This window comes from Chiloscyllium plagiosum, chromosome 11 (assembly GCF_004010195.1).
Source record: "Chiloscyllium plagiosum isolate BGI_BamShark_2017 chromosome 11, ASM401019v2, whole genome shotgun sequence".
In the NCBI taxonomy this organism is placed as follows: Eukaryota; Metazoa; Chordata; class Chondrichthyes; order Orectolobiformes; family Hemiscylliidae; genus Chiloscyllium; species Chiloscyllium plagiosum.
Window position 1 is genome coordinate 25,310,249 of NC_057720.1, and position 25,740 is coordinate 25,335,988.

Genomic DNA, 25,740 nt, shown 5'->3' on the forward strand with positions numbered 1-25,740 from the left:
CCTTTGCTCGGTTTCCCCAATGTACCATGCCTTCGGGCATCCTTTCCTGCAATGTATAAGAAAGACAATGTTGGCTGAGTCACATGAGTCCTTGCCACGTACAAGGTGGGAGGTGTCCCCACGTGTAATGGTGCTATCCATGTCCACAATCTGACACGTTTTGCAGCGTCCACCGTGACAGGGTTGTATGGAGTTATCCTGAGAGCCGGGCAGTTTGCTACGAACAATGATCTGTATGAGGTTTAGCAGTTGTTTAAAGGCGAGCAGTGGAGGTGTGGGGAAGGTCTTGGTGAGATGCTTATCGTCATTGATAATGTGTTGCAGGCTGCGAAGAACATGGCGTAGGTTTTCAGCTCCTGGGAAATACTGAACAACAAAGGGTACCCTGTCAGTTGCAGCACGTGTCTGTCTCCAGAGGAGGTCATTACGGTTCCTTGCTGTGGCACGTCGGAACTGGCGGTCGATGAGTTGAGCATCGTACCCCGTTCTTATGAGGGCATCCCTGAGTACTTCCAGGTGTCCGTCACGTTCCTCCACATCTGAGCAGATCTGGTGTACGCGTAGGTTAGATTAGAATCATTCTAAACATTACGGCACAGACAGAGAACACAGGGGGGCTAACACCTTCAGCATATTATCTAGCACCAATTGTTACAATTAACCTGAGAATGTAACTTTAAAAAAAAGTTTTGTGATTTACATTGCAAAGAAGTGAAACTATCATGATATTCGAACAGATGAAAGACTCAACAAACAATCAAGGTATTTTTCAATGTATAATTTCAGCTACATCACACTGTAAACTTTTGCAATAAATTCTGTGTCTTACAATTGTGTCCTCCACAACCACCTGATAAAGGAGCGGCGCTCCGAAAGCTAGAGCTTCCAATTAAAGCTGTTGGACTATAACCTGGTGTTGTGTGATTTTTAACTCAGGACTGGAGGGTTTGAATTATATGAAGAGGCTGGGATTTTGACTTGAGCGAAACGAAGTTGAGGGTGACCTTTATGGAGATTTATAAAACCATGAGGAGCATGGATAATGTGAGGAGCATGGATAATGTGAGTAGCATAGGTCTCTTCTCTAGGGTAGGGGAGTTCAAAACTAGAAGGCAGAATTTTAGGGGGAGAGGAGAAAGATTTAAAAGGGACCTGAGGGGCAACCTGTTCACGCAGGGTATTTGTATATGTGGAATGGACTGCCAGAGGAAGTGATAAATACAGATACAGTTACAACATTTAAGACATTTGGACAGGTACATAAATAAGGAAGATTTAGAGGGATATTGGCCAAATGCAGACAAGTGAGATTAGTTTTGTTTGGGAAACTTGGTCAGCATGGATGAGTTGGACAGAATGAACTTTTCTGTGCTGCTTGATTCTATGAGATGAGGAGGCCAACTGACTAGTTCAGACTTTGGTTTTATTTTCTTTAGCGATCGATCAATCTTTCTGAGGAAACCTTGCTGAGGAGGCTGAGTGACTGAGCTGGATTGTACATGATTTGAGTTTGACATGTTTAGTTCCACACTTCCAAGCTCTGAAAATTGCTTCATGAATAGTTACTCAAAGGATCATCCTGTTATCAGTCAGACACTTAGTGTGAATTACAATCTGATTTCATAGAAATTAAACTGTTGTTACTCAAGGGGAAGATTTGGCAGAATACACTTCCTCTCCAGTGTTAACATTCAGTTGGAAGAGGCAGCTTGTTGGTGTCCTGGCTGGTCCAATAGCTCTTCAACCATCCAAGACCATTGAATGTGCTGCCTGTTTAATTACAAAAAGAGAAACCAATTAAACTCAGACTTTAAGAAATGATTGTTGTCATTCGAGCTCATGCTGTTTTACCTCTGGAGCTGCCTGCATGATTTTATTGTTATGGGAGTATTCATCTTATACTTTAAAAGATGCACAAAAGTAAATGTTTGTGGGCGGCACGGTGGCACAGTGGTTAGCACTGCTGCCTCACAGCGCCAGAGACCCGGGTTCAATTCCCGCCTCAGGCGACTGACTGTGTGGAGTTTGCACATTCTCCCCGTGTCTGCGTGGGTTTCCTCCGGGTGCTCCGGTTTCCTCCCACAGTCCAAAGATGTGCAGGTCAGGTGAATTGGCCATACTAAATTGCCCGTAGTGTTAGGTAAGGGGTAAATGTAGGGGTATGGGTGGGTTTCACTTCGGCGGGTCGGTATGGACTTGTTGGGCCGAAGGGCCTGTTTCCACACTGTAATGTAATCTAATCTAATCTAAATAACTCAAGAAATGAGCTTTCCTTTTAATAGATTGTTAAGTTGTTCCAGAACAAGCTTTTTTTTTCCCTTTCTGCTAACATACACACTGCAACAGATTTTTTAGTATCTTGCAAATTCTTCAAACAGTTGATAAACATGGATTTATTATAAAAAGACAGATTCAACACTGTAATGAGGTCAGAAGCTCAGTGGTCCCAGAGGAACCCCAAAAACAGCATCAGTGAGAAGGTTATTACTTTGCAAGTGCCACTTGATAACACTTCAATCACTTCACTGATGGTCAAGAGTAACTGGGCTAATTTGGACATCTGAGACAGGCCTGGCTGATTTTCCACATGGTCAGGTAGATGCTAATTTTGTAGTTGTACTGGATCAGCCTGGCTGGGGATTCCAGATCACTGATATTGCTGGAATGTGGGCTTTGCAGTATCTAGTGCTTTGAGCCATTTCTTGATTCATGTGGCATGAATGGACGCTGTGAATATAAGACGTTCACAAGGGTATCAAGGAGGAATTCTGAAAAAGAAATGGTCAAAAGGTGGAATTTGTTTCCAAAGGCAGTAGCTGAATAGAATAGAACATCAGGACAGAAGGAAGAAGCTGTGATTGTTAATCCATTCAGCACATCTGGCTGGAGGTGAATGCAAATGCTTCAGCCTTGCGTTTTTCACTTAAGGTGCTGGTTTTCTCATCATTCGGGATGGGGAGATGTGTGGACTCATCATTCCTGTTGAGTCTGCCTAATATATATGATTAAATATGACAGGACTGCAGAGCTTAGATCTTGTTTAGTGATTGTGGGATTGCTTAGACCTCTCCATCACAAGCTGCTTCCACACACATATAGTCATGTTTTATAACGTAACCAGGGTGACATGTCATTGTTAGATATGCCTGGTGCTGCTCCCAGCATGCCCCCCTACACTCTCCATTGATCTCTGGGTTTGATGAAATGGTAGAGTGGGGGATATGCTGGACCATGAGGTTGCAGATTGTCATCAAATACAATTCTGTTGCTGATAATGACCCACACCACCTCCAAGGTGCCCAGTCTGTGTTGTTACATCTGTCCCATCTAGCATATTTGTCATGCCACACAACCCAATGCAAGGTATTTCTAAGGTGAAAGCAGAACATTGTCACCACATTTTGAACAGAGCAGCGAGGAGAGAGGGCGGAGAGAAGCCAGGGCTGCCAGGTAAGTCAGTTTTCTCCCAATTAAAAAGGGACTTTCCTTGAGAGTCGGGCGTTCATTTTGAACAGAGTGGCGAGAAGAGAGGGTGGAGAGAAACGAGGGCTGCTGGGAAATTTTTCAGTGGGTGAGATCTAAAGTGAGATTGGTTAAAATGAGTCAGTTTTAATGTAAGGAGTGTCAGAAATAAGAGCGATGAACTTAGAGCATGGATCAGTACTTGGGACTATCATGTCGTGGCCATAACGGAGACATGGGTTTCACAGGGGCAGGAATGGTTGCAAGATGTTCCAGGGTTTAGAACGTTTAAAAAGAACAGGGAGGGTGGAAAAAGAGGAGGGGATGTAGCATTGTTAATCAGAGAGTGCATCACAGCTACAGAAACAAAGGTTTTGAGGAAGGTTTGTCCACTGAGTCAGTTTGGGTGGAAGTTAGGAACAGCAAGGGAGCAGCCACCTCATTGGGGGTTTCTCCAGACCCCCTAATCGCAGTAGGGAGATTGAAGAACTCATAGACCGGCAGATTTTGGAAAAATGCAGATCTAGCAGGGTTGTTGTTATGGGTGACTTCAACTTTCCCAATATCGACTGGAACCTCCTTAGTGAAGATGGTTTGGATGGAGCTGTTTTTGTCAGGTGTGTTCAGGAGGGTTTCCTTACTCAGTATGTAGACAAACCGACAAGGGGAGAGACCATTTTGGATTTGGTGCTCAGCAACGAGCCAGGACAGGTGTCAGATCTCGCAGTGGGAGAGCACTTCGGTGAAAGTGATCACAACTGTCTCACATTTACCATAGTCACGGAGAGAGAAAGGAGCAGTTACCAAGGGAAGATATTTAACTGGGGAAAAGGAAACTATGACGCTTTCAGACAGGAGTTGGGAAGTACAGATTGGGAGCAATTGTGGAGACTGCTTAAGGAGCAGTTAGTGCGAGTGATGCACAAATTTGCTCCTCTGAGCCTGATAAGAAGGGGTAAAATTAAGGAGCCTTGGATGACGAGAACAGAGAAGCTTCTCATCAAAAGGAAGAAGGAAGCTTACATAAGGTGGAGGAAGCAAGGATCTAGCACAGCTTTAGAGGATTCCTGGCTTGCTAGAAAGGGGCTCAGAAATGGACTGAGGAGAGCCCGGAGAGGACACAAGTAAAAGGCTTGGTAAGAAGGATTAGGAAGCACCCAAAGTCATTTTACTCATACGTGAGGAATAAGAGAACGATCAGGGAGAAGATAGGGTCAATCAGGGATAGCGTAGGGAACTTGTGCGTGGAGTCTGAGCAGATAGGGGATGCCCTAAATGAGTTTTTGCTTCAGTTTTCACTAAGGAAAGGAACTTGTTGTGAACGAGAACTTTGAGGAGCTGGGATATAGGCTTGAACAGATCAAGATTGGTGAAGTTGATGTACTGTAAGTCTTGGCAAACATTAAGATTGATAAGTCCCCAGGGCTAGACCAGATTTATCCCAGACTGCTACAGGAAGCGAAAAATGAGGTTGCTAAGCAGCTGGAGAAGATCTTTGCTTCCTCACTCTCCATGAGAGTCGTACCAGAGGATTGGAAGGAGGCGAATGTTGTTCCTCTTTTCAAGAAGGGGAATGGAGAAATCCCTGACAATTACAGACCAGTCAGTCTTACGTCTGTGGTCAGCAAGTTTTGGAAAGAATTCTGAGGGATAGGATTTACGACTATTTGGAAAAGCATAGCGTGATTAAAATCAGTCAGCATGGCTTTGTGAGCGGCAGGTCATGTCTAACTAATCTTATTGAGTTCTTTGAGGAGGTGACAAGACAGGTCGACCAAGGTTGAGCAGTGGATGTGGTGTATACGGACTTCAGCAAAGCATTTGATAAGGTTCCCCATGGTACGCTCATTCATAAAGTCAGGAGATATGGGATACAGGGAGATTTGGCTATCTGGATTCAGAATTGGCTGGCTGACAGAAGGCAGAGAATGGTTGTAGATGGAAAGTATTCTGTCTGGAGGTCAGTATTGAGTGGGGTCCCGCAGGGATCTGTTCTTGGACCTCTGCTCTTTGTAGTTTTTATAAATGACTTGGATGAGGAGGTTGAGGGGTGGGTTAATAAATTTGTAGATGACACAAAGGTCGGAGGTGCCCTTGATAGTATCGAGGGCTATTGCAGGCTCCAGCGTGACATAGACAGGATGCAGAGCTGGGCTGAAAAATGGCAGATGGAGTTCGACCTGGGTAAATGCAAAGTGATGCATTTTGGAAGGTCGAACTTGAATGCTGAATATAGGATTAAAGACAGGGTTCTTGGCAGTGTTGAGGAACAGAGGGATCTGGGTGTTCAAGTATTTAGATCTCTCAAAGTTGCCATCTAAGTAGATAGGTTTGTTAAGAAAGCATATGGCGTTCTGGCTTTCATTAACAGCAGATTGAATTTAAGAACAGCAAGGTTTTGCTACAGCTCTACAAGTCCCTGGTGAGACCACACTTGGAATATTGCATCCAGTTCTGGTCGCCCTACTAAAAGAAAGATACAGAGGCTTTGGAGAGGGTGCAAAGAAGGTTTACCAGGATGCTGCATGGACTGGAGGGCTTGCCTTATGAAGAGAGGTTGACTAAGTTCGGACTTTTCTCTCTCTCTCGAGAGAGAAGGAGGGAGAGAGATGACTTAATCGAGGTATACAAGGTAATGAGAGCATGGATAGAGTCAATAGCCAGAGACCTTTCCCCAGGGCAGGACTGACTGGCACAAGGGGTCATAATTTTAAGATATTAGGAGGAAGGCATAGAGGAGATGTAGAGGCAGGTTCTTTACGCAGAGAGTTGTGAATGCATGGAATGCGTTGCCAGCGGTGGTGGTGGAAGCAGTCATTAGGGACATTTAAGCAACTGCTGGACATGCACATGGACAGCAGTGAATTGAGGGGTGCGTAGGTTAGGTTATTTTACTTTAGATTAGGAATAATCCTCTGCACAACATTGTGGGCTGAAGGGCCTGTTCCGTGATGTACTTTTCTATGCTCTATGCTCTCCAAGAACTTTGAGCAGTCACTCAAAGTTCATAGACGAAAGCATCTTTTAACAGGTGGATTGGTGAAAATGAGGTCAAATATATTTCCCTCTAGTTGGTTCCCGCACCATTTCCCTCAGACCCAGTTAAGTAGCAATGTCCTTTAGTATTTGGAGAACTCAGTTGGTAATGGGCTACCAAGCCTCTCTTTGTGACGGAATTGAAGTCCCCCAAAGAGGGCACATTCTGTGCCCTGTCCATCTTGACTGTTTCATTAGCTGAGGTAGGGGCAATATGTGGTGGTCAGTAACAGGCTTCCTTGCCAATGTTTGACATGATGCCATGAGACTTTATGAGGTCCAGGGTCAAGGTTGAGGACTCCCAGGGTGACCATTAACCAATGCCACCACCTGGATCTGCTGGGTCTGGGGCATGTCAGGCCCTTGCTTGACTACTCTATGGGACAGCTTTTCCAATCTTGGCACCAGGTGCCAAATCTTGGTAAGGGCTTCCCCAGAATGCAGTGGACACCAGATCAATGGACTTACTCAAGTCTGAGTTAGAATTTTGGTGGACAATGTGATAAGGGTCACATTGAGAATACAGGAAAGTGAAACCGAGATCAGATGTAATCTTACTGAATAGTAGAACAGGCTTTGAGGGGCTGAATGGCCTACACTTTCTCTGAATCCTACAGTTTCAGGAATTGAAGTGTTCAGCAGTGTCCCCTCCGATATAATGTTCAATATATAAAAATTACTTGGACATCACTGCTCAGGGCACAAGTTTGCAAATGACATGAAACTCAGAAATGTAGTGAGCAATGAGGAGGACAGAAACAGACTTCAGGAAGACTTAGATAGACCAGTGAAATGGAAAGATACATAGTGCTTAAGGTCTGATATAGGTAAGTGTGACGTATAAATGAGGAGAACCAACATAAACTAAACCATAAAGTATTAGGGCTTTAGAAACAGGCTGAACTGGTGAGGTGAGGTAGTTCACTTCAGAAGAAGTAACAGGAATGCAGAGTACTGGGCTAATGGTAAAATTCTCGGCAGTGTAGATGAACAGAGAAATCTTGGTGTTCTGGTACATAAATCCTGGAAGTTGCCACCCAGGTTGATAGGGTTGTTAAAAAGGCATATGGTGTGTTGGCGTTTATTGGTAGGGGGAATTGAGTTTCAGAGCCATGAGGAGAAAGTGAGGACTGCAGATGCTGGAGATCAGAGCTGAAAATGTGTTGCTGGAAAAGCGCAGCAGGTCAGGCAGTATCCAAGGAACAAGAGAATCATGAGGTCATGCTTCAGCTGTCCACGACACTGGTAAGGCCTCAGGTGGAGTATTACGTACAGTTCTGGTCACCGCATTAAAGGAAGGATGTGGAAGCTTTGGAAAAGGTTCAGCGGTGATTTACTAGGATGTTGCCTGGTATAGAAGGAAGGTCTTATGAGGAAAGGCTGAGGGAACTAAGGCTGTTTTCGTTGGAGAGAAGAAGGTTGAGAGGTGAATTAAATGAGACATATAAGATAATCAGAGGGTTTGATAGGGTGGACAGTGAGAGCCTTTTTCCTTGGAAGGTGAAGGCTAGCACGAGGGGACAAAGCTTTAAATTGAGCGGGTGATAGATTTAGGACAGATATCAGGGATAGATTTTTTATTCAGAGAGTAATAGGGGCATGGAATGTTCTGCCTGCAACAGTAGTAGACTCGCCGACGTTAAAGGCATTTAAATGGGCATTGGACATACATATGGATAATAACAGAATGATGTAGGTTAGATGGGCATCAGATTAATTTCACAGGTCAGCGCAACATAGAGGACCAAAGGGCCTGTACTGCACTGAAACTTTCTATGTTCTGTGGTGGTGTACTTTACCAACTCTTTAAATGTGGCAGAACCGATTGAGAAATTTATGATGAGTTCTTTGATTTTATAAATGGAAACATGGGATATACTGGTTAGATCTCAGCTATTGGTGTTGTGTCCAATTCTGGGCAGTACACTTCAGAAAAGATGTTAAAGCCATGGAGGAGATGCAGAGGAGGTTTACCAGAATGGTGCTAGGGATCAAAGACATCAGTTAAGTGGATTGACTATAAAAACTGACCTTTTCCTTAGTGCAGAGAAGAATAAGGAAGGACAAATTCAGTAAAAGTGTTCAAAATTCTTGGAAGATTTTAATAGAATAAACAAATACAAACTGTTTCCAGTGGCAGAAGAATTGGTAACCAAGGGACACGGATTTAAGATAACGGGCAGTAGAACCAACAGTGACACAAGGCAACATTATATCACAGCAAGATGTTATGATCTGGAATGTACAGCTGACCGGAAGTAGATTCAATAATAACTTTCAGTTGAAAGTTGGATAAATACTTGAAAATGGGCAAATGCTCCACTGTGGGGCAAAAACCGGGGAGTGGGATTTTATTGGATAGGTCTGCGAAACAGCTAGCTCAGGTAGAATGGACACAAAAGCTCTCCTTCTATTCTCCATATGACAACATAAGTACTGTCTATAAATAATGACAAATGTGAGGACAATAAACGTACCTTTTGGAGAATATTCACAGCCTATATAACCTTGATATCCCAACTTCTCCAGTAAGCTGAATATGTAGCTGTAGTTGATCTCTCCTGGACTGTCTGGTTCATTCCGGTTAGGAGCTTGGGCAATTTGGACATGACCTGATTGTGGAAGCCACAACACATCAGAACAGCAGTATATTCTTCAAGACTTGGGATTAAAAGCGCAATTATCTCTGACAGGAGATCTCTGCATGGAATTCACTGACAGCATGTATGTCATCAAACTTGGTGAACTGAATATATTCTAATGAAAAACACAGTTCCTAATTATGTTTCTGGGAATGACAGCTTTAGCAGCGTATTCATGACGGCTGGTTTGCTCAATGTAATATCTCATCAGCCTGGGCAAAACTTCAGTGTCTTTCTGCAAATTAACTGACTTTAATGATGTACCAGTCTCAAATATAATGCCCTTTCTACAGATCAGCACTGCACAATTCCACTATGCGAACAGCTTAGTGTGATTGAACCATTGGGGAATTCAGCTACCCAAGACAATCAGCAGCTGAACTTCATGCAGGGACAATTCATTCTATACTGGACAAATGAGCACTGAAATTTCACTTCAACATTTCACTCACAAGCCTACTGTAATATGCCTGAGGACTCCACTTACATTCTGTACCTTGATTACGAGACGCTAAGTCAAGGGAATAAAAGAGCTTGCAGCTTTTAGTCATTCTTAGGGTGTTTTTAACCTTGAGAAAAATGCAATCCTTAAAATTTAATTTTAATTCTAATTTCAGAAATTGGGTTGCTGAACTACTCCAATTAGCTCTATAAAATTGAACATTCTTTCTCACGAGCCGCAATACTTGTCAGGCAGTGAATTTTTATCAGTAGCTGCAGAAGGCTAGAGTACCTAAATAACACATTGTGGGTTAGCTCCCTAATGGGCATTTTCATAATGGTCATTAGAGCAAAAACGGATGAGAGATAACTTGATAGAGGTGTACAAGATATTGAGAGACATAGATAGAGTGGATAGCCAGAAACTTTTTTCCCAAGATGGAAATTTCTATCACAAGGGGACATAATTTTAAGGTAATTGTAGGAAGGTTTAGGGGAGATGTCAGAGGTAGGTTCTTTACACAGGGAGTGGAGGGTGTGTGGAATGCACTGCCAGCAATGGTAATAGAGTTAGATGCATTAGGGACATTTAAGTGACTCTTGGATAGGCACATGGAAGTTAGTACAATGAAAAGTATGTAGGTTAGTCTGCTCTTAGAGTAGGATAGAAGGCTGGCAAACATTGAGGGCTGAAGGGCCTGTACTATGCTATACTGCTGTTGAGAGCTGGGAGCATTCTCGCCTCTAAATCAAATCAACACCCAGAATATCTGATGTGAAAAAAAGGCAAGTTAGCCCAATCCAGTCCTTCTGTTCCAGTTGAATCTCTTCCTTGCCTTCCTTATGTAATGATTTGGAGACGCCGGTGTTGGACTGGGGTGCACAAAGTTAAAAATCACACAACACTAAGTTATAGTCCAACAGGTTTATTTGGAAGCACTATAAATTCTGAGTCTTACAATCTTATTCTCCACAATCACCTGATGAAGGAGCAGCGCTCCAAAAGCTAGTGCTTCCAAATAAACTTGTTGGATTATAACCTGGTGTTGTGTGATTTTTAAAACTTCCTTATCTAACTCCAGCAGCACACTTTCTATTCACTTCTCCTTCATATGCCAAGCCAGCTTCCCCCGAAATGCATCATTTCAATTGTTCTTTCCACTCCCTCTACTCCTTCTGGAAGTGAATTCTACCTATTAACCAATTTTCTCTGAATTTCTTACTTGATTCCTTTGGGAATATCTTATTGGTCCCTCCTTTTGCTCCACTCATGAATACAAATACTCTTGTTGTGTTAACTCTGTCAAACCCTTTCATAATTCTGATGATCTTCATTAGGAGAAAGGTTAACATTTCAGATCAATACCTTCCAACTATGCTACTTCCAAAATAACACTTCCTTTTTCCTCAACTGAAAATAACTCTCCAGCACGGTTGATAGGGACATTGACTGTATCTGCTCAATTTCCTCCACTTGTGCTCTCACCACTTACCTGTTCTCCCAGAACTGGGATTGAGTTGCTTTCCTTTCCCCTTTTCTGAACTCTGTAACTTGCTTAAAACCTGCTACATTTCCAACATTCTTCCATTTTATTCAAACACTGGGTTGGATTTTCCGAGGAGGGGCAAACATTGCTACTTTTCCATTTTCTCGGAGGGTGTGGGGAGAGTGATTTTGGACCCTAGTTGGTGGGGGTGGGTGGGTGAAGCTGTTATCAGTCTCAATCGGGGTGGGGGTCCCAAAAAGGAAGGGGCCGCTGGGTCCTAGGACTACAGGGTATGTCAGGTTCAACAATGTGATGCAGAGGGAGTCTCAGGGAAGTATAGTTGGGCAGATGTTCAGCTTAATAGTTATCAAGAGTTTGACTGGGTTTTTAATTGTCTAACGTTTCCCAGTTAACTTAACTGCCGAGGAATCCTCCAAATTCTCAAACTACATGGATATTTTCCGAGGGAGAATGTCCAGCAGAATCTTAATTGCCCTGAGTAATTCCCTTAGAATGTGCTCCTTCAGGAATTCTCCAGGGTCCTGATGCACAAATACCATCCGTGCTGCACAAACAGCTATTTAGTTATTGGAAAATTCAGGCAAGCAATTTTGCTTCACTCGACAGACGCTGTCTGTATTTCCAGCATTGTGTGCTTTGATTCATTATTTATAATGGTTTTGAGTTCTCTGAATATCATTTCTGAAGAACAGAAGATCAGCAGTGCTCACTCTCTAAGCAACAGAGCTCACAGACACAACCGCAAAAATGCTGGAAGATCAGCTTGAGCCACACTTAATGACTTTCTTAGTATACGGGCAGATCACTGGTTACAATCCATCTGAAACATAAATATGTAAACAGAATGCAAGTACTTGCCTATTCGGGAGAAGTAGTTGGATACATTCTGAGTGAGATTCCCATCCATTATCTGGCAGTGAAACAAGTCCTGCAGTGAAACACAACTCAGTTAATCCGGAAACAGCCAGTCTCTGCACAGAAATTTGCACTATGTTACCTCAGTTTGAGGCATCAAATTTACAAGGAACAACCTTGTACAGAAAGAATGTCTGATCATGACAGAAATCGAGTGAGACTGAGGATTGCATTCCTTCAGAGGATAGGGGTTTATCATGCTGTTACAGCAGAGTTGAAACAGGAGTCCATGCCTCACATTAGCTGCCTCCCACCTTACTTCATCTTCACGCGTCCTTCTATGCCTTTTCCCTTCTGTATGTGTCTAACTTCCTCTTCAATGTGTATATGCTAATCTAATGGGTAGCAAATTTCACATTGTAAGAACACTAAGTAAATTCCCTTGAACTCCCTACTAAATTACTTAGTGACTCTTTGGGGAAATATCATCATTCAAACAATTCAATTCCCAATGAAAAGATGCATGCCCCAATATTAAATATCAGTAGAGGAATTTTTCGGAATGTCCAAAAATTTGTGATGCCTGGTGTCACAACAGAAGAGTCAATGGTAGCCATGATGTGGAGGAACTGGTGTTGAACTGGGGTGGACGAAGTTAAAAATCACACAACACTAGATTATAGTCCAACAGGTTTATTTAGAAGCACTAGCTTTTGGAGTACTCCTCCTTCATCAGGTGATTGTGGAGGGCTCGATCGTAACACAGAATTTATAGCAAAAATTTGCAGTGTGATGTAACTGAAATTATACATTGAAGAACTGATTGTCTGTTAAACCTTTCATCTGTTAGATTACAGTGATAGTTTCACTTCTTTCATGTGTAAATCACAAAACCCTTTTTTTTAAAGTTGCATTCTCGGGTGAGCTGTTAACAATGGTGATAGCTAGACAATATGTTGAAGGTGTTAGCCCCCTGTGTTCTCTGTCTATGACCTGAGAGTGTCTTATGTCTGTGAGGGGGTGCATGTGTGGGAGTCTGTGTGTCTATAAGGATATGTGTGGGTGTCTGTGTGCGCATCTGTGTGTACCTGTGTCCGTGTGTATAGGAATATCTGTGTGTGTGTGTGTGTGTAGTGCAATGGTGATCACCTGTAATGTGACATGAACCCAAGGTCCCGGTTGAGGCCCTCCCTATGGGTACCAAACTTAGCTATCAGCCTCTGCTCGGCCACTTTCCTCTGTTGCCTGTCCCGAAGTCCACCTTGGAGGATGGTCACCCAAAGGTCCGAGGCTGAATGTCCTGGTCAACTGAAGTGTTCCCCAACTGGGAGGGAACCCTCCTGTCTGTTGATTGTTGTGCAGTCTCCGAATCATTTCTGATGAAGGGCTTTTGCCTGCAACGTCAATTTTCCTGTTCCTCGGATGCTGTCTGACCCTGCTGTGCTTTTCCAGCACCACTCTAATCTAGACTCTGATCTCCAGCCCTCACTTTTGCCTTGCTGTCTGAGGGCTGACTAGTGGCATGAGATCTCACAAATCCTGCCATGTGACTGTACAAATTGCTGATGGTGATAGCAGCACACAGATGCTCCATGTGTTGGCACTCTACATGACAGGTAAGGCATTAATTCATTCATTGCCAAAAAGAGAGCAGAACCCTCAATATTCAAAGTAAATCTCTAACTATGTTCATCAGTAAATAACTGGAGTGAGTGGAAGGGAATTTCCACTGACCACATGTAAAGTTTCTCAAATCTGGCTATACCAAACGAGCTGTGCTAGTGACCAGTGCCAGCTTTAAGTGGAACACCTTGTGCATATGTGTAAGGTTGGAGACATTGTTTTAAACTTAAGTCCAGCATCAAACAGATCACTTCTCCTGGTGTTCAGATAAATACTATACCTTTCAAAGACTTAGGGACCCTAGTCAATATGAACAACTGTTTATTATGGATGGATATGTAAAGTCTTCATGTAGTTTAGCTGGATTGGCCATGATAAATTGCCCATAATATCCAGGAATGTACAGGCTAGGTGGATTAACTGTGGGAAATGCAGGGCTACGGGGATAGAGTGGGGGTGTCTGGGTGATATGCTCCTTGAAGGGTAAGTGTGGACTTGATAGGCTGAATGGCCTGCTTTCACACTGTAGAAATTCTATGGTTCTACATAGCTCATGCTACTGACCGGGGAAATAACAGAGTACCATGAAATACCAGCCATTCCTGAGCATCCAGAAAAAGTTTAGTATTTGCAAATCCAAATATTTTGTTTTAATTCATCACTTATCACGCTGTGGCCTTCTGGTCATGGTGGCTATTTAGTAAGTGTGTATCAAAAAGGGTTGGGTACAAAAACACACGTGCAACGGATCATGCAGGACATTTTCAATGGTGACACCCTATCTCCTGTGTGGGGAACACACTTTGATCCAAAAACTGTATTTGTCCAAAAACCCAGCCACTTAATTTCCAGGCAGCATCAGTATGGGAGTGGAGAGGCTGTTCGCCGACTGGACCGAAAGCAGAAGATCACCAAGAGCCACATACTCAAATCATCCAAGTCCTTTGCGGTGCTTTCAGACTTACAGCCAACCTCTAGCCCTCCTTATTCTCCGGATACGCAGCAGGAATGTCGCAATGTCAATATTCCTGGCTACTTTCGGAGCAGAGGATCAGAAATCAGCCAATTCTCTCTGTTCCCATTATTGCAGGACTTTCCCCGCAAGAGTCATGTCAATGTAAGATGAATAGACCTCTTGCCTAATCAAACCTTAAAATCTTTTTTGCCCAAAGCATTTACAAGGTCTTGAGGCACCCCCAGCACTCCCTAACAGTGATCTATAACCTAGTTAGCTTTAGCACTCTGATGATCAGTACAAAGTGTGGCATAAAGAGGGATTTGGTTCCAAAATTTGGAAAAAAAAAACCCAAATCCATCAAAGTCTTAATCCTGATGGTGCCAGACGTGAAACACCGAACCTGCACAGGAGGGAGTATCCCACACTATTGCCAATTAGTTCTTTCTTGATCACTTCCACTCACTTTTATCAATTATTAATAATACTTAAAGCAGCATTAATATTAATAAGGTAATTAACTGTGAGCTGATGTGATGGCCGCTGAATGGGTATCTGGAGGCAGGATGATTTGGAATGAGGCACTCACTGAAGGGTCAAGAATTTTGATGCAATAATGACAAGTTCAGTAGAAATTTACCCAAGTTGGATTGCTGAGAAGCATTTCTGTCAACATCAAAAACCAGCAATCGGACAGGGATGTTATATTAATATTCCAAGTGAACATGAATATGCTGACTGCTGTCCTCATCAAAAGAGGATGTGATTACTGATTCATCAGGCTTTCTGTCCTCTATTATTCTTACAGATTGTAAATCGCTGACGACTCGGGAATTTAGGAAATTATTTTCTATTTATGGTGTCACTCACCAGCTGGAGTTTCAAGTTAGGCCTATCCACTTGCTGCAGAATCTTCTCAGCTGAAACAAACAGCACAGCCCGTATTAAATGGGTACAGAGGGAAATGGTTACTAACCTGCAGATTAAACCACTTGTATTTCATCTCAACTTTAAACCACTTCAGGACTAATCTTTAAAGGCTGGGTTAAGCTAGCGTTTTTATTCCAAGGGGGTTTAATATAATGGCATACTGCTGCAATGTGTACATCAGAGGTGCTGTAACTGTGATTGTGAAAACAGGCAGGCTGGTGTTTACATAGTTGTCAGCTGTCCCTCAATTCCAGCATGATGTCTATGCAGGGTTATGAGGTTCTGCAAGGGGGTCTTCAGTTGACTGAACAGGTCAATTCTCGACCCAGAGATCTTTGTGGTTAGGCAGCTGCTTGATGTAATGGGATCCAGAGTGTAGGATTGACTTGTTCTTTGTTACTGCTGCTTCCCCTCATGAATGAGGCATCTGGAATCAATGCTTGATGCAGCTCAATGGGCAAACTGTCGCCGTTTTGAACGATTGGTATCAAGCTCCACCCAGTCATTCACGTGACTGAAAACAGCAATAGATACAATCTCCAAAAGAGATGCTCATTTAAACAAAACCAATAATGATTCAGAATCATAGAGGACTGAAGATGGACACTCAGCCCATCATGATCATGTAACTCTTTGGAAAATCTAGTTATTCCCAAGCGTTGTTCTCTATCCATAACCCTGCGAACATTTCATTTAACAGTGTAGATCTTACTCCATTTAGAATGTTAAGAGGCTTCCAACATTCCTTCAAGCAGCACATTTCAGAGCACAATAGCTCATCACATCAATAAGCTCTTCCCCTCCACCTCATTCCTCTAGCTCTTTTGCAAATTAACTGAAACCAATATCCTCTAAATGACTGAGTCTCCTGGATTCATCTCGGCTCAATGTGGTATCCTCTCGGCCACGGTGTGGTACCCTCTCAGCCCGGTGTGGTATCCTCTCAGCCTGGTGTAGTATCCTCTCGGCCACGGTGTGGTATCCTCTCCGCCACGGTGTGGTACCCTCTCAGCCCGGTGTGGTATCCTCTCAGCCTGGTGTAGTATCCTCTCGGCCACGGTGTGGTATCCTCTCGGCCCGTTGTGGTATCCTCTTGGTCCCGGTGTGGTATCCTCTCGGCCCAGTGTGGTATCCTCTCGGCCCAGTGTGGTACCCTCTCGGCCCCGGTGTGGTATCCTCTCGTCCCGGTGTGGTATCCTCTCGGCCCCGGTGTGGTATCCTCTCGGCCCGGTGTGGTGTCCTCTCGGCCCGGTGTGGTACCCTTTCGGCCCCGGTGTGGTATCCTCTCGGCCTGATGTGGTATCCTCACAGCCTGGTGTGGTATCCTCACGGCCTGGTGTGGTATCCTCACGGCCTGGTGTGGTATCCTCTCAGCCCCGGTGTGGTACCCTCTCAGCCCGGTGTGGTACCCTCTCATCCCGGTGTGGTATCCTCTCAGCCCGGTGTGGTATCCTCTCATCCCGGTGTGGTACCCTCTCGTCCCGGTGTGGTATCCTCTCATCCCGGTGTGGTATCCTCTCAGCCCCGGTGTGGTACCCTCTCAGTCCCAGTGTGGTACCCTCTCAGCCCCGGTGTGGTACCCTCTCATCCCGGTGTGGTATCCTCTCGGCCTGATGTGGTACCCTCTCGGCCCGGTGTGGTACCCTCTCGGCCCGGTGTGGTATCCTCTCAGCCCAGTGTTGTACCCTCTCGGCCCTGGTGTGGTACCCTCATGGCGAGCTGTGGTACCCTCTCGCCCGGTGTGGTGTCCTCTTGGCCCGATGTGGTATCCTCTCAACCCCGGTGTGGTATCCTCTCAACCCCGGTGTGGTACCCTCTCGGCCCGGTGTGGTGTCCTCTCAGCCCCGGTGTGGTATCCTCTCGGCCCCGGTGTGGTACCCTCTCGGACCCGGTGTGGTACCCTCTCGGCCCGGTGTGGTATCCTCTTGGCCCCGGTGTGGTACCCTCACATCCAGGTGTGGTATCCTCTCTGCCCGGTGTGGTACCCTCTCGGCCCGGTGTGGTACCCTCTCGGCCCGGTGTGGTACCCTCTCGGCCCGGTGTGGTACCCTCTCGGCCCGGTGTGGTACCCTCTCGGCCCGGTGTTGTACCCTCTCAGCCCGGTGTGGTACCCTCTCGTCCCGGTGTGGTACCCTCATGGCCCCGGTGGGTATCCTCTTGGCCCCAGTGTGGTACCCTCTCGGCCCGGTGTGGTATCCTCTCGGCCCGATGTGGTATCATCTCGGCCCGGTGTGGTATCCTCTCAGCCTGGTGTGGTACCCTCTCGGCTCAATGTAGTACCCTCTCAGCCCGGTGTGATATCCTCTTGGCCCCGGTGTGGTATCCTCTCAGCCCGGTGTGGTACCCTCTCGGCCCGGTGTGGTATCCTCTCGGCCCGGTGTGGTATCCTCTCAGCCCGGTGTGGTACCCTCTCGGCCCGGTGTGGTACCCTCTCGGCCCGGTGTGGTATCCTCTCGGCCCGGTGTGGTATCCTCTCGGCCCCGGTGTGGTACCCTCTCTGCCCGGTGTGGTACCCTCTCCGCCCAGTGTGGTATCCTCTCAGCCCGGTGTGGTACCCTCTCGGCCCCGGTGTGGTACCCTCTCGGCCCCGGTGTGGTATCCTCTCGGTCCGGTGTGATATCCTCTTGGCCCGGCGTGGTATATTCTCGGCCCCGGTGTGGTATCCACTCGGCCCGGTGTGGTACACTCTTGGCCCTGGCGTGGTACCCTCTCGGCCCCGGCGTGGTATCCTCTTGGCCCGGTGTGGTACCCTCTTGGCCCCGGTGTGGTACCCTCTCGGCCCAGTGTGGTCTCATTTCGGCCCCTGTGTGGTATCCTCTCGGCCCCGGTGTGGTATCCTCTCGGCCCCGGTGTGGTATCCTCTCGGCCCCGGTGTGGTACCCTCACATCCAGGTGTGGTATCCTCTCTGCCCGGTGTGGTACCCTCTCCGCCCAGTGTGGTATCCTCTCAGCCCGGTGTGGTACCCTCTCGGCCCGGTGTGGTATCCTCTCAGCCTGGTGTGGTACCCTCTCGTCCCGGTGTGGTACCCTCTCAGCCCCGATGTGGTACCCTCTCTGCCCGGTGTGGTATCCTCTCGGCCTGGTGTGGTACCCTCTCGGCTGAATGTAGTACCCTCTCAGCCCGGTGTGGTACCCTCTCGTCCCGGTGTGGTACCCTCATGGCCCCGGTGTGGTACCCTCTCGGCCCGGTGTGGTACCCTCTCGGCCCGGTGTGGTACCCTCTCGGCCCCGGTGTGGTATCCTCTCGGTCCGGTGTGATATCCTCTCGGCCCGGTGTGGTATATTCTCGGCCCTGGTGTGGTATCCACTCTGCCCGGTGTGGTACACTCTTGGCCCTGGCGTGGTACCCTCTCGGCCCCGGCGTGGTACCCTCTCGGCCCGGTGTGATATCCACTCGGCCCGGTGTGGTACACTCTTGGCCCTGGCGTGGTACCCTCTCGGTCCCGGCATGGTATCCTCTTGGCCCGGTGTGGTACCCTCTCCACCCGGTGTGGTACCCTCTCCGCCCGGTGTGGTATACTCTCAGCCCAGTGTGGTACCCTCTTGGCCCGGTGTGGTATCCTCTCAGCCTAGTGTGGGGTCCTCTCGGCCCGGTGTGGTATCCTCTCAGCCTGGTGTGGGGTCCTCTCGGCCCGTTGTGGTATCCTCTCGGCCCGGTGTGGTATCGTCTCGGCCCGGTGTGGTATCGTCTCGGCCCAGTGTGGTATCTTCTCGGCCCTGGTGTGGTGTCCTCTCGGCCCGGTGTGGTGTCCTCTCAGTAGGTAAAAACAATGACTGCAGATGCTGGAAACCAGATTCTGGATCAGTGGTGCTGGAAGAGCACAGCAATTCAGGCAGCATCCGAGGACAGGCAAAATCGACGTTTCGGGCAAAAGCCCTTCATCAGGAATAAAGGCAGAGAGCCTGAAGCGTGGAAACGTCGATTTTGCCTGTCCTCGGATGCTGCCTGAATTGCTGTGCTCTGCTAACTCAGAAGGACAATGGAACAGATTCAGGAAAACATAAATGGACCGATATCAAAGAACTAGTTTGAAGTAAAAAAGGCAGAGAAGGAAAGAAATAACAGCAATGACGTTACAAGTTCCTCTCTCCCTGTCTGTCTCCAGCTCAGGAACCAGTGTCCAATGAAAAAGCAACTTGGAAAAACAGCCATTCATTGAGATCTCAAGGACGTCTGCAAACTCTGTCACTGTTGAGGAAACAAGACAACAGCAAAACAATTGTGGTGTCAAGTTTCACTCTCATAATTCAAGAACTTTAAAATGCTATTTATTTTACCTTCCTGTCTGTAATAGACACCGTAACCCTTTTAAACATATTATCTGTGTTTTTGTGTGCGTATCACATAATGTTTTTACTATTTTGATTGGAGGGATGGGAACGGTCTTTGCGGGAGGCGGAGAGGGGTGGGGAGGGAAATATATCCCTGGTGGTGGGGTCTGTTTGGAGGTGGGGGAAATGTTGGCGGATGATTTGGTTTATGCGAAGGTTGGTAGGGTGGAAGGTGAGCACCAGGGGCGTTCTGTCCTTGTTGCGGTTGGAGGGGTTGGGTCTGGGGGCGGAGGTGCGGGATGTGGATGAGATGCGTTGGAGGGCATCTTTAACCATGTGGGAAGGGAAATTGCGGTCTCTAAAGAAGGAGGCCATCTGGTGTGTTCTATGGTGGAACCGCTCCTCCTGGGAGCAGATACGGCGGAGGAATTGGGAATACGGGATGGCATTTTTGCAAGAGGTAGGGTGGGAAGAGGTGTAATCCAGGTAGCTGTGGGAGTCGGTGGGTTTGTAGAAAATGTCAGTGTCAAGTCGGTCGTCACTGATGGAGATGGAGAGGTCCAGGAAGGGGAGGGAGGTGTCAGAGATGGTCCAGGTAAATTTAAGGTCAGGGTGGAATGTGTTGGTGTCCTCTCGGCCTGGTGTGGTACCCTCTCGGCCCCAGTGTGGTGTCTTCTTGGCCCGGTGTGGTGTCCTCGCGGCCTGGCATGGTGGTCTGAGCAATTCCTCAGCCTCATGATCCTCAAGGTGAAGTCTGGTGCGGTCTGGGGTTAGGGCCCAGTGAAAAGCTTACGCCCTAAAAATGGGCCTTCCTGCTCCTCGGGTCCGGTCTGACCTTCTGTACTGTTCCAACTTCTGTACTGTCACACATTTTGTCACTGACCCTCCAACATCGGCAGTCATTTCTTTCTCACAGGAGCCAGCTTTTTTTTAAGATCTTGTAATTGAACCTGTACCTAGTTACCTTCGTACGTAAGACGGTGCTGTAAATGGCAACATATACACCTTTTATCACACTCATTAAATATACGCGACAACAAAGCTAATTCATGCATTCATTCAAAGGAATGTCTTCCCATTTACTCAAATCAACATCCCTCATAATTTTGAAGGCTTCTAGTCAACTTCCTATAGCCTTCTGTGTTCTAAAGTGACCACTTCTGGGTAGAAGGGTTTGAAAGGGTTAATGTCTAGGACAGAGGGACTATCACGTCCTACACTGATCCTGTAAGAGATGAGTGAGAAGCATCATGGCTACAGTGGTGTTGGTCAGAGTTCTGTAAAGCTGCACTTTGTTTCTTAATATGTAATAAAGTAGTTATTATTAAAACCTAATGGGGATTCATTAATCTCTCCTAGCCAGACTGTCAAACATGCAGTAAACTCCCCCCCACCCCACCCCACACACACACACACACACACAAACTGGTTTGCATCCTTTGTAAATAAAGGAGCAGCTGTAAAGGAGTGCTGCTTTGAAAAGCTAATGGCTTTGCATGCCCTCTCTGTCATGACTTCAGGAGATAAGACTGCAGTTTTCACAAATAATCCACAGTAAATACAACGCAGAGCTGTCTCCACATGATATTAAAAACCCAGGTAAACACAATTCCTCAAGGGGCACTCTCACAGGCCTCTCAAACCCAGTTACTCTCCTATGGTCGAGTATTAGCACAGCATAGAGTTCTTACAGTATTAAAAGAGGGCGTTTGGCTCATCCTAGACATACTGAAATATCACTTTGGTGCTAAAGTGACTTGTAAATAGTATTAAAATCTAGAAAAAATATCTAAATACCAATTTTTAAAAAGCAGATTCTGACAGGAATTACACTTGTATGACATTAGTATTTATGTTTAAATAATTATATTTGTATCTCAAGGGTATTTCATATGAACTACCCCTGAGAGACTGGTGATGTTTACACGTGTGAAGTGCGCATCATTATTTGTTTGCAAGGCTTTGGTGCCATTAGTACAGCCAGCATCTGACACCTACCTCTAGTTGTCTCCAAGGAGGTAGTGGTGAGCTACCTTCTCGAAACATTGCAGCCTTGTAAAGGAGGAAAGTATAGTTTATATTAGAGTGGTGCTGGAAAAGCACAGCAGGTCAGGCAGCATCCGAGGGGCAGGAAAATCGATATTGAAGGGAGATTGGCAGGTAGGACAGGTCATGAGCTGGAAGGTTGGAACTGGGGTAAGGTGGGGGAAGGGGAAATGAGGAAACTGATGAAGTCCACATTGATGCCCTGGTGTTGAAGTGAGGCAGAAGATGGGGCGTTCTTCCTCCAGGTGTCGGGTGGTGAGGGAGTGACGGTGAAGGAGGCCCAGGACCTGCATGTCTTTGGCAGAGTGGGAGGGGGAGTTGAAATATTGGGCCACAGGGCGGTGGGATTGATTGGTGCGGGCGCCCCGGAGATATTCCCTAAAGTGCTCTGCGAGGAGGCGTCAGTCTCCCAATGTAGAGGAGACCGCATCGGGAGCTACGGATACAATAAATGTGGATGTGCAGGTGAAACTTTGATGGATGTGGAAGGCTCCTTTGGGGCCTTGGATGGAGGTGAGAGAGGAGGTGTGGGCGCAGGTTTTGCAATTTCTGCAGTGGTAGGGGAAGGTGCCAGGACAGGAGGGTGGGTTGTTGTGGGTGCGTGGACCTGACCAGGTAGTCACGGAGGGAAAGGTCTTTGCGGAAGGCGGAAAGGGGTGGGCAGGGAAATATATCCCTGGTGGTGGGGTCTGTTTGGAGGTGGCGGAAATGTCGGCGGATGATATGGTTAATGCGATGGTTGGTAGGGTGGAAAGTGAGGACCGGGCGGGGGTTCTGTCCTTGTTATGGTTGGATGGGTGGGTTTTGAGGGCGGAGGTGCGGGATGTGAATGAGATGCGTTGAAGGGCATCTTCAACCATATGGGAAAGGACATTGCCATGTCTCTAAAGAAGAAGGCCATCTGGTGTGTTCTGTGGTGGAACTGGTCCTCCTGGGAGCAGATATGGTGGAGGCAGAGGAATTGGGAATATGGGATGGCATTTTTGCAGGAGGTGGGGTGGGAAGAGGTGTAATCCAGGTAGCTGAGGAAAGTATGCCTGCAGTGTGGTTAGTGAGGAAGTTCAAGGATTTTGATTCAAGGCAGTGAGTTACAGTGACAGATCTCTAAGTCAAGAGAACAGGTGACTTGGACAGAGGCGTTCGGGTGGTGGAGGCATATTGAGGTCACAGATTTGTAAGATGCTATTGATGAAACCTTGGAGAGTGTATCTTGCAAATGGTATATACTGCTTTCCTTGCCATTGGTGGAGGAAGTGATGGACAGGGTGCAGATAATTGGGTTGCTTTGTCTCGGAGAGTGCTAAGTTTCTTGAGTCTGATTGGGGCTGCCTTTATACAAAAACGTGGAGACTATTCATCAGACTCCTGAAGTGTAACTTGGAGAGTCAGGAGGGAAGTTACTCACGACATGATCATCAGCTTCTGGACTATTCTGTAGTACTTACGTGGTGGGTTTAATTCAGTTGCTGGTCAATGGTCATCCACAGGATGTTGGTTGTGGAACATCCAGAAGAGGCAATGCCATTTGGGGAATCAGCCATAGTAAAATGGTTGAACACCATGGGACAATGATCAGGTTCTCACTTAGAATCATACTCCCTCCCTAACCGCACTGCAGGCATACTTTCCTCCATTTCAAGGCTGCAGTGTTTAATTTCCCATGGCTAATTCACCTAGCCTATCTGTTGGAGACAGTCCCTGCCGGACACTTGTATGACATGGAAGTTAATGCATGGATCAGTATGAGAAATATATTAAAAACTTAACATATGTGCTTCACTTCCCAGATAGTAAAACCATGCTGGTCAGTACAGAGATGAGTTTGCAGAAATTTAGATCGCAGATGAACAAATATTATGGAGGTTGTATCTGTCATACTCTAGAACCTTCATTCCAGAAGAACATTTCAAATTTATGTTTACTTTGTACGACACTTAGATTTTACATCTTCATATATCTTTAAAAAAACGTACTGCAATTTGGGAAGTGGAGAACAAGTTTTTTGTTTTGAAGAGATGACAGGCTGGGGACCAGGAAGACACAAAGAAAACTCAATCGACAGTGCTGTCACTGGCAAGATGGTATAACTATAGAATGACAAATTTACATGGTCATTGGAATTGTCAACAAAAGTGCACACAGACTCTTAATATGTTAGTAAATGCCCAATATATTTCCCAATTCATGTACTGCTCCCTAATAAATAATATGAAAAATAGCAAGAGGTGATCATAGTGTGTGACACGTATTTCTTTATCCAAACTCTTCATCAGCTGAGTAAATTTAAACTCAATTGCTTTTTAAATTTTATGAATAACCTGACTACCCGAGTAATTTACAGACCTGAATGGAGCTGCCTAAAGATCAATATTCACACTTACCTTGATGCGGAGTATTCAGGAAGTAACGAGGATCTGTGATTCGAGAGTTAATAGGTTCAATCAAACCTTGCATCTCTTCCTGAATAAAAGTAATAAGTTTAACGTTACACTCAGGTGGTTAAGTTTGGCAAATAATAAAAAAAAGACAAATCTTTGGAAGGTTGAAAAATTATAGTATCAGCCAGTCTTCCAGTCCATCAATGGATGGACTGGAAGACTGTAACCCACAGTAAAGGGGCTATGGACAGGCAAAAAGTCTATGCACTCCAGGTACAATTGAGTAGGGAGGGACAAAAGAGGGGGAAACAATAATATCTGGTTCAAAGAACAAAAAATTCTATGTAAGTCATACCATGTCTCAACTCATTAATGACTCAAATCAACGGTGCTATGATCTTTCCTGCAAACCCAATCTCACAAACCACATAGCTGCTGCCTGATCTCGAGTGTTTCAGCATTTACTGCTTTTATTTCAATTGTACTCAGAACATTACCATTGTCTAATCTCACCAGCAACAATAACAATCCCAAGTCAATTGCTTTTACCCATAACTACAGGGGCCGGCTCTTAAATGTGAACTTTATTCCAGAAACTGCAGAGGCTGAGATGTACTCTCGGTTTAAGGCTCTTTCTGAAACAGATTTATAGTGAAGAGGATGGAGGAGGTAGATCCATTAACAGTCATTGTGCACAACAGATATCACCACATTCCTCCTGAATCATTAGTCTTTGACGTTTTACTGTTCTATTAGAAAGTTACCTTTGAAAGGATGTCTGCAGCATACTTCAGATTTTCTATAAATGTGGTCTCCATTGCCTTGGCAACAGATGTTCTGTCTAGGTCCACTGGAACACGTCCTGCCATCAAATGGATCCTTCAACAGAAAGAATAGCAATACTGCGTAAAACATACTCATTACTTTAGAATGTATCTTATAGACTATTCTAACATTTTGCATTCATTCTCTGGCAAGGTTGGTATTTACTGTCCAACTCTAGTAACCTTGGTTTCCTATAACTGAGTGGCTTCGTGGTCCATCATAAAGATCAGATAAGATTATCAGATTTGCTTCTCTAAGGAACCACATGGGTTAATACCATGATCACTTTTTTTCTTGTCATTCATAGGATGTAGGGTGTCACTTGGTTGGGAGTCATAGGCAGTTAAGAGTCAACACATTGCTGTGATTTGGAGTTACATGTAGTCCAGATCAGGTAAGGAGAGCAGATTTCCTTCCCTAAAGGACATTAATGAACCAGGTGGATATTTATAACAATCGACAGTGGTTACATAGTCACCATTAGGCTTGCTGTTTATTCCAGATTTTTATTGAATTCAAATGATGTGATTTCAACTCATGCTGCCAAAACATTAGCATGGGTTCTAGATTATTATTCCAGTGACTACTTAGTCAATATATCATTATAACATTATCATCGCCGCCCCATTCATTATCACTACGGGCTTGGTGAGCCAAGTGGCTGCCTTTTCCCAATTTATTTATGGATGTAGATTCAGTTTCCTACAGTGTGGAAACAGGCTCTTCGGCCCAAGATGTCCACACCGACCCTCCGAAGAGTAACCCAC

At 45.7% G+C, this 25,740-nt stretch overlaps 1 protein-coding gene across 5 annotated transcripts in view; it reads right to left on the minus strand.

Moving 5' to 3' along the window:
- Window positions 1–881: 881 nt before the first annotated feature.
- hyi (hydroxypyruvate isomerase) overlaps window positions 882–25,740 on the minus strand; it is a 42,524-nt gene continuing 17,665 nt past the window's right edge. For all 5 annotated transcript variants that reach the window (XM_043698928.1, XM_043698927.1, XM_043698929.1 and 2 more), the window contains exons 4-9: window positions 24,913–25,027; window positions 24,152–24,230; window positions 15,393–15,442; window positions 11,948–12,017; window positions 8,976–9,110; window positions 882–1,770 (exon numbers count right to left, since the gene is read on the minus strand). In XM_043698928.1, coding sequence (XP_043554863.1) covers window positions 1,685–1,770; window positions 8,976–9,110; window positions 11,948–12,017; window positions 15,393–15,442; window positions 24,152–24,230; window positions 24,913–25,027 — 535 coding nt within the window. In that variant the 3' untranslated portion in view covers window positions 882–1,684. The remainder of the gene's footprint in view (window positions 1,771–8,975; window positions 9,111–11,947; window positions 12,018–15,392; window positions 15,443–24,151; window positions 24,231–24,912; window positions 25,028–25,740) is intronic.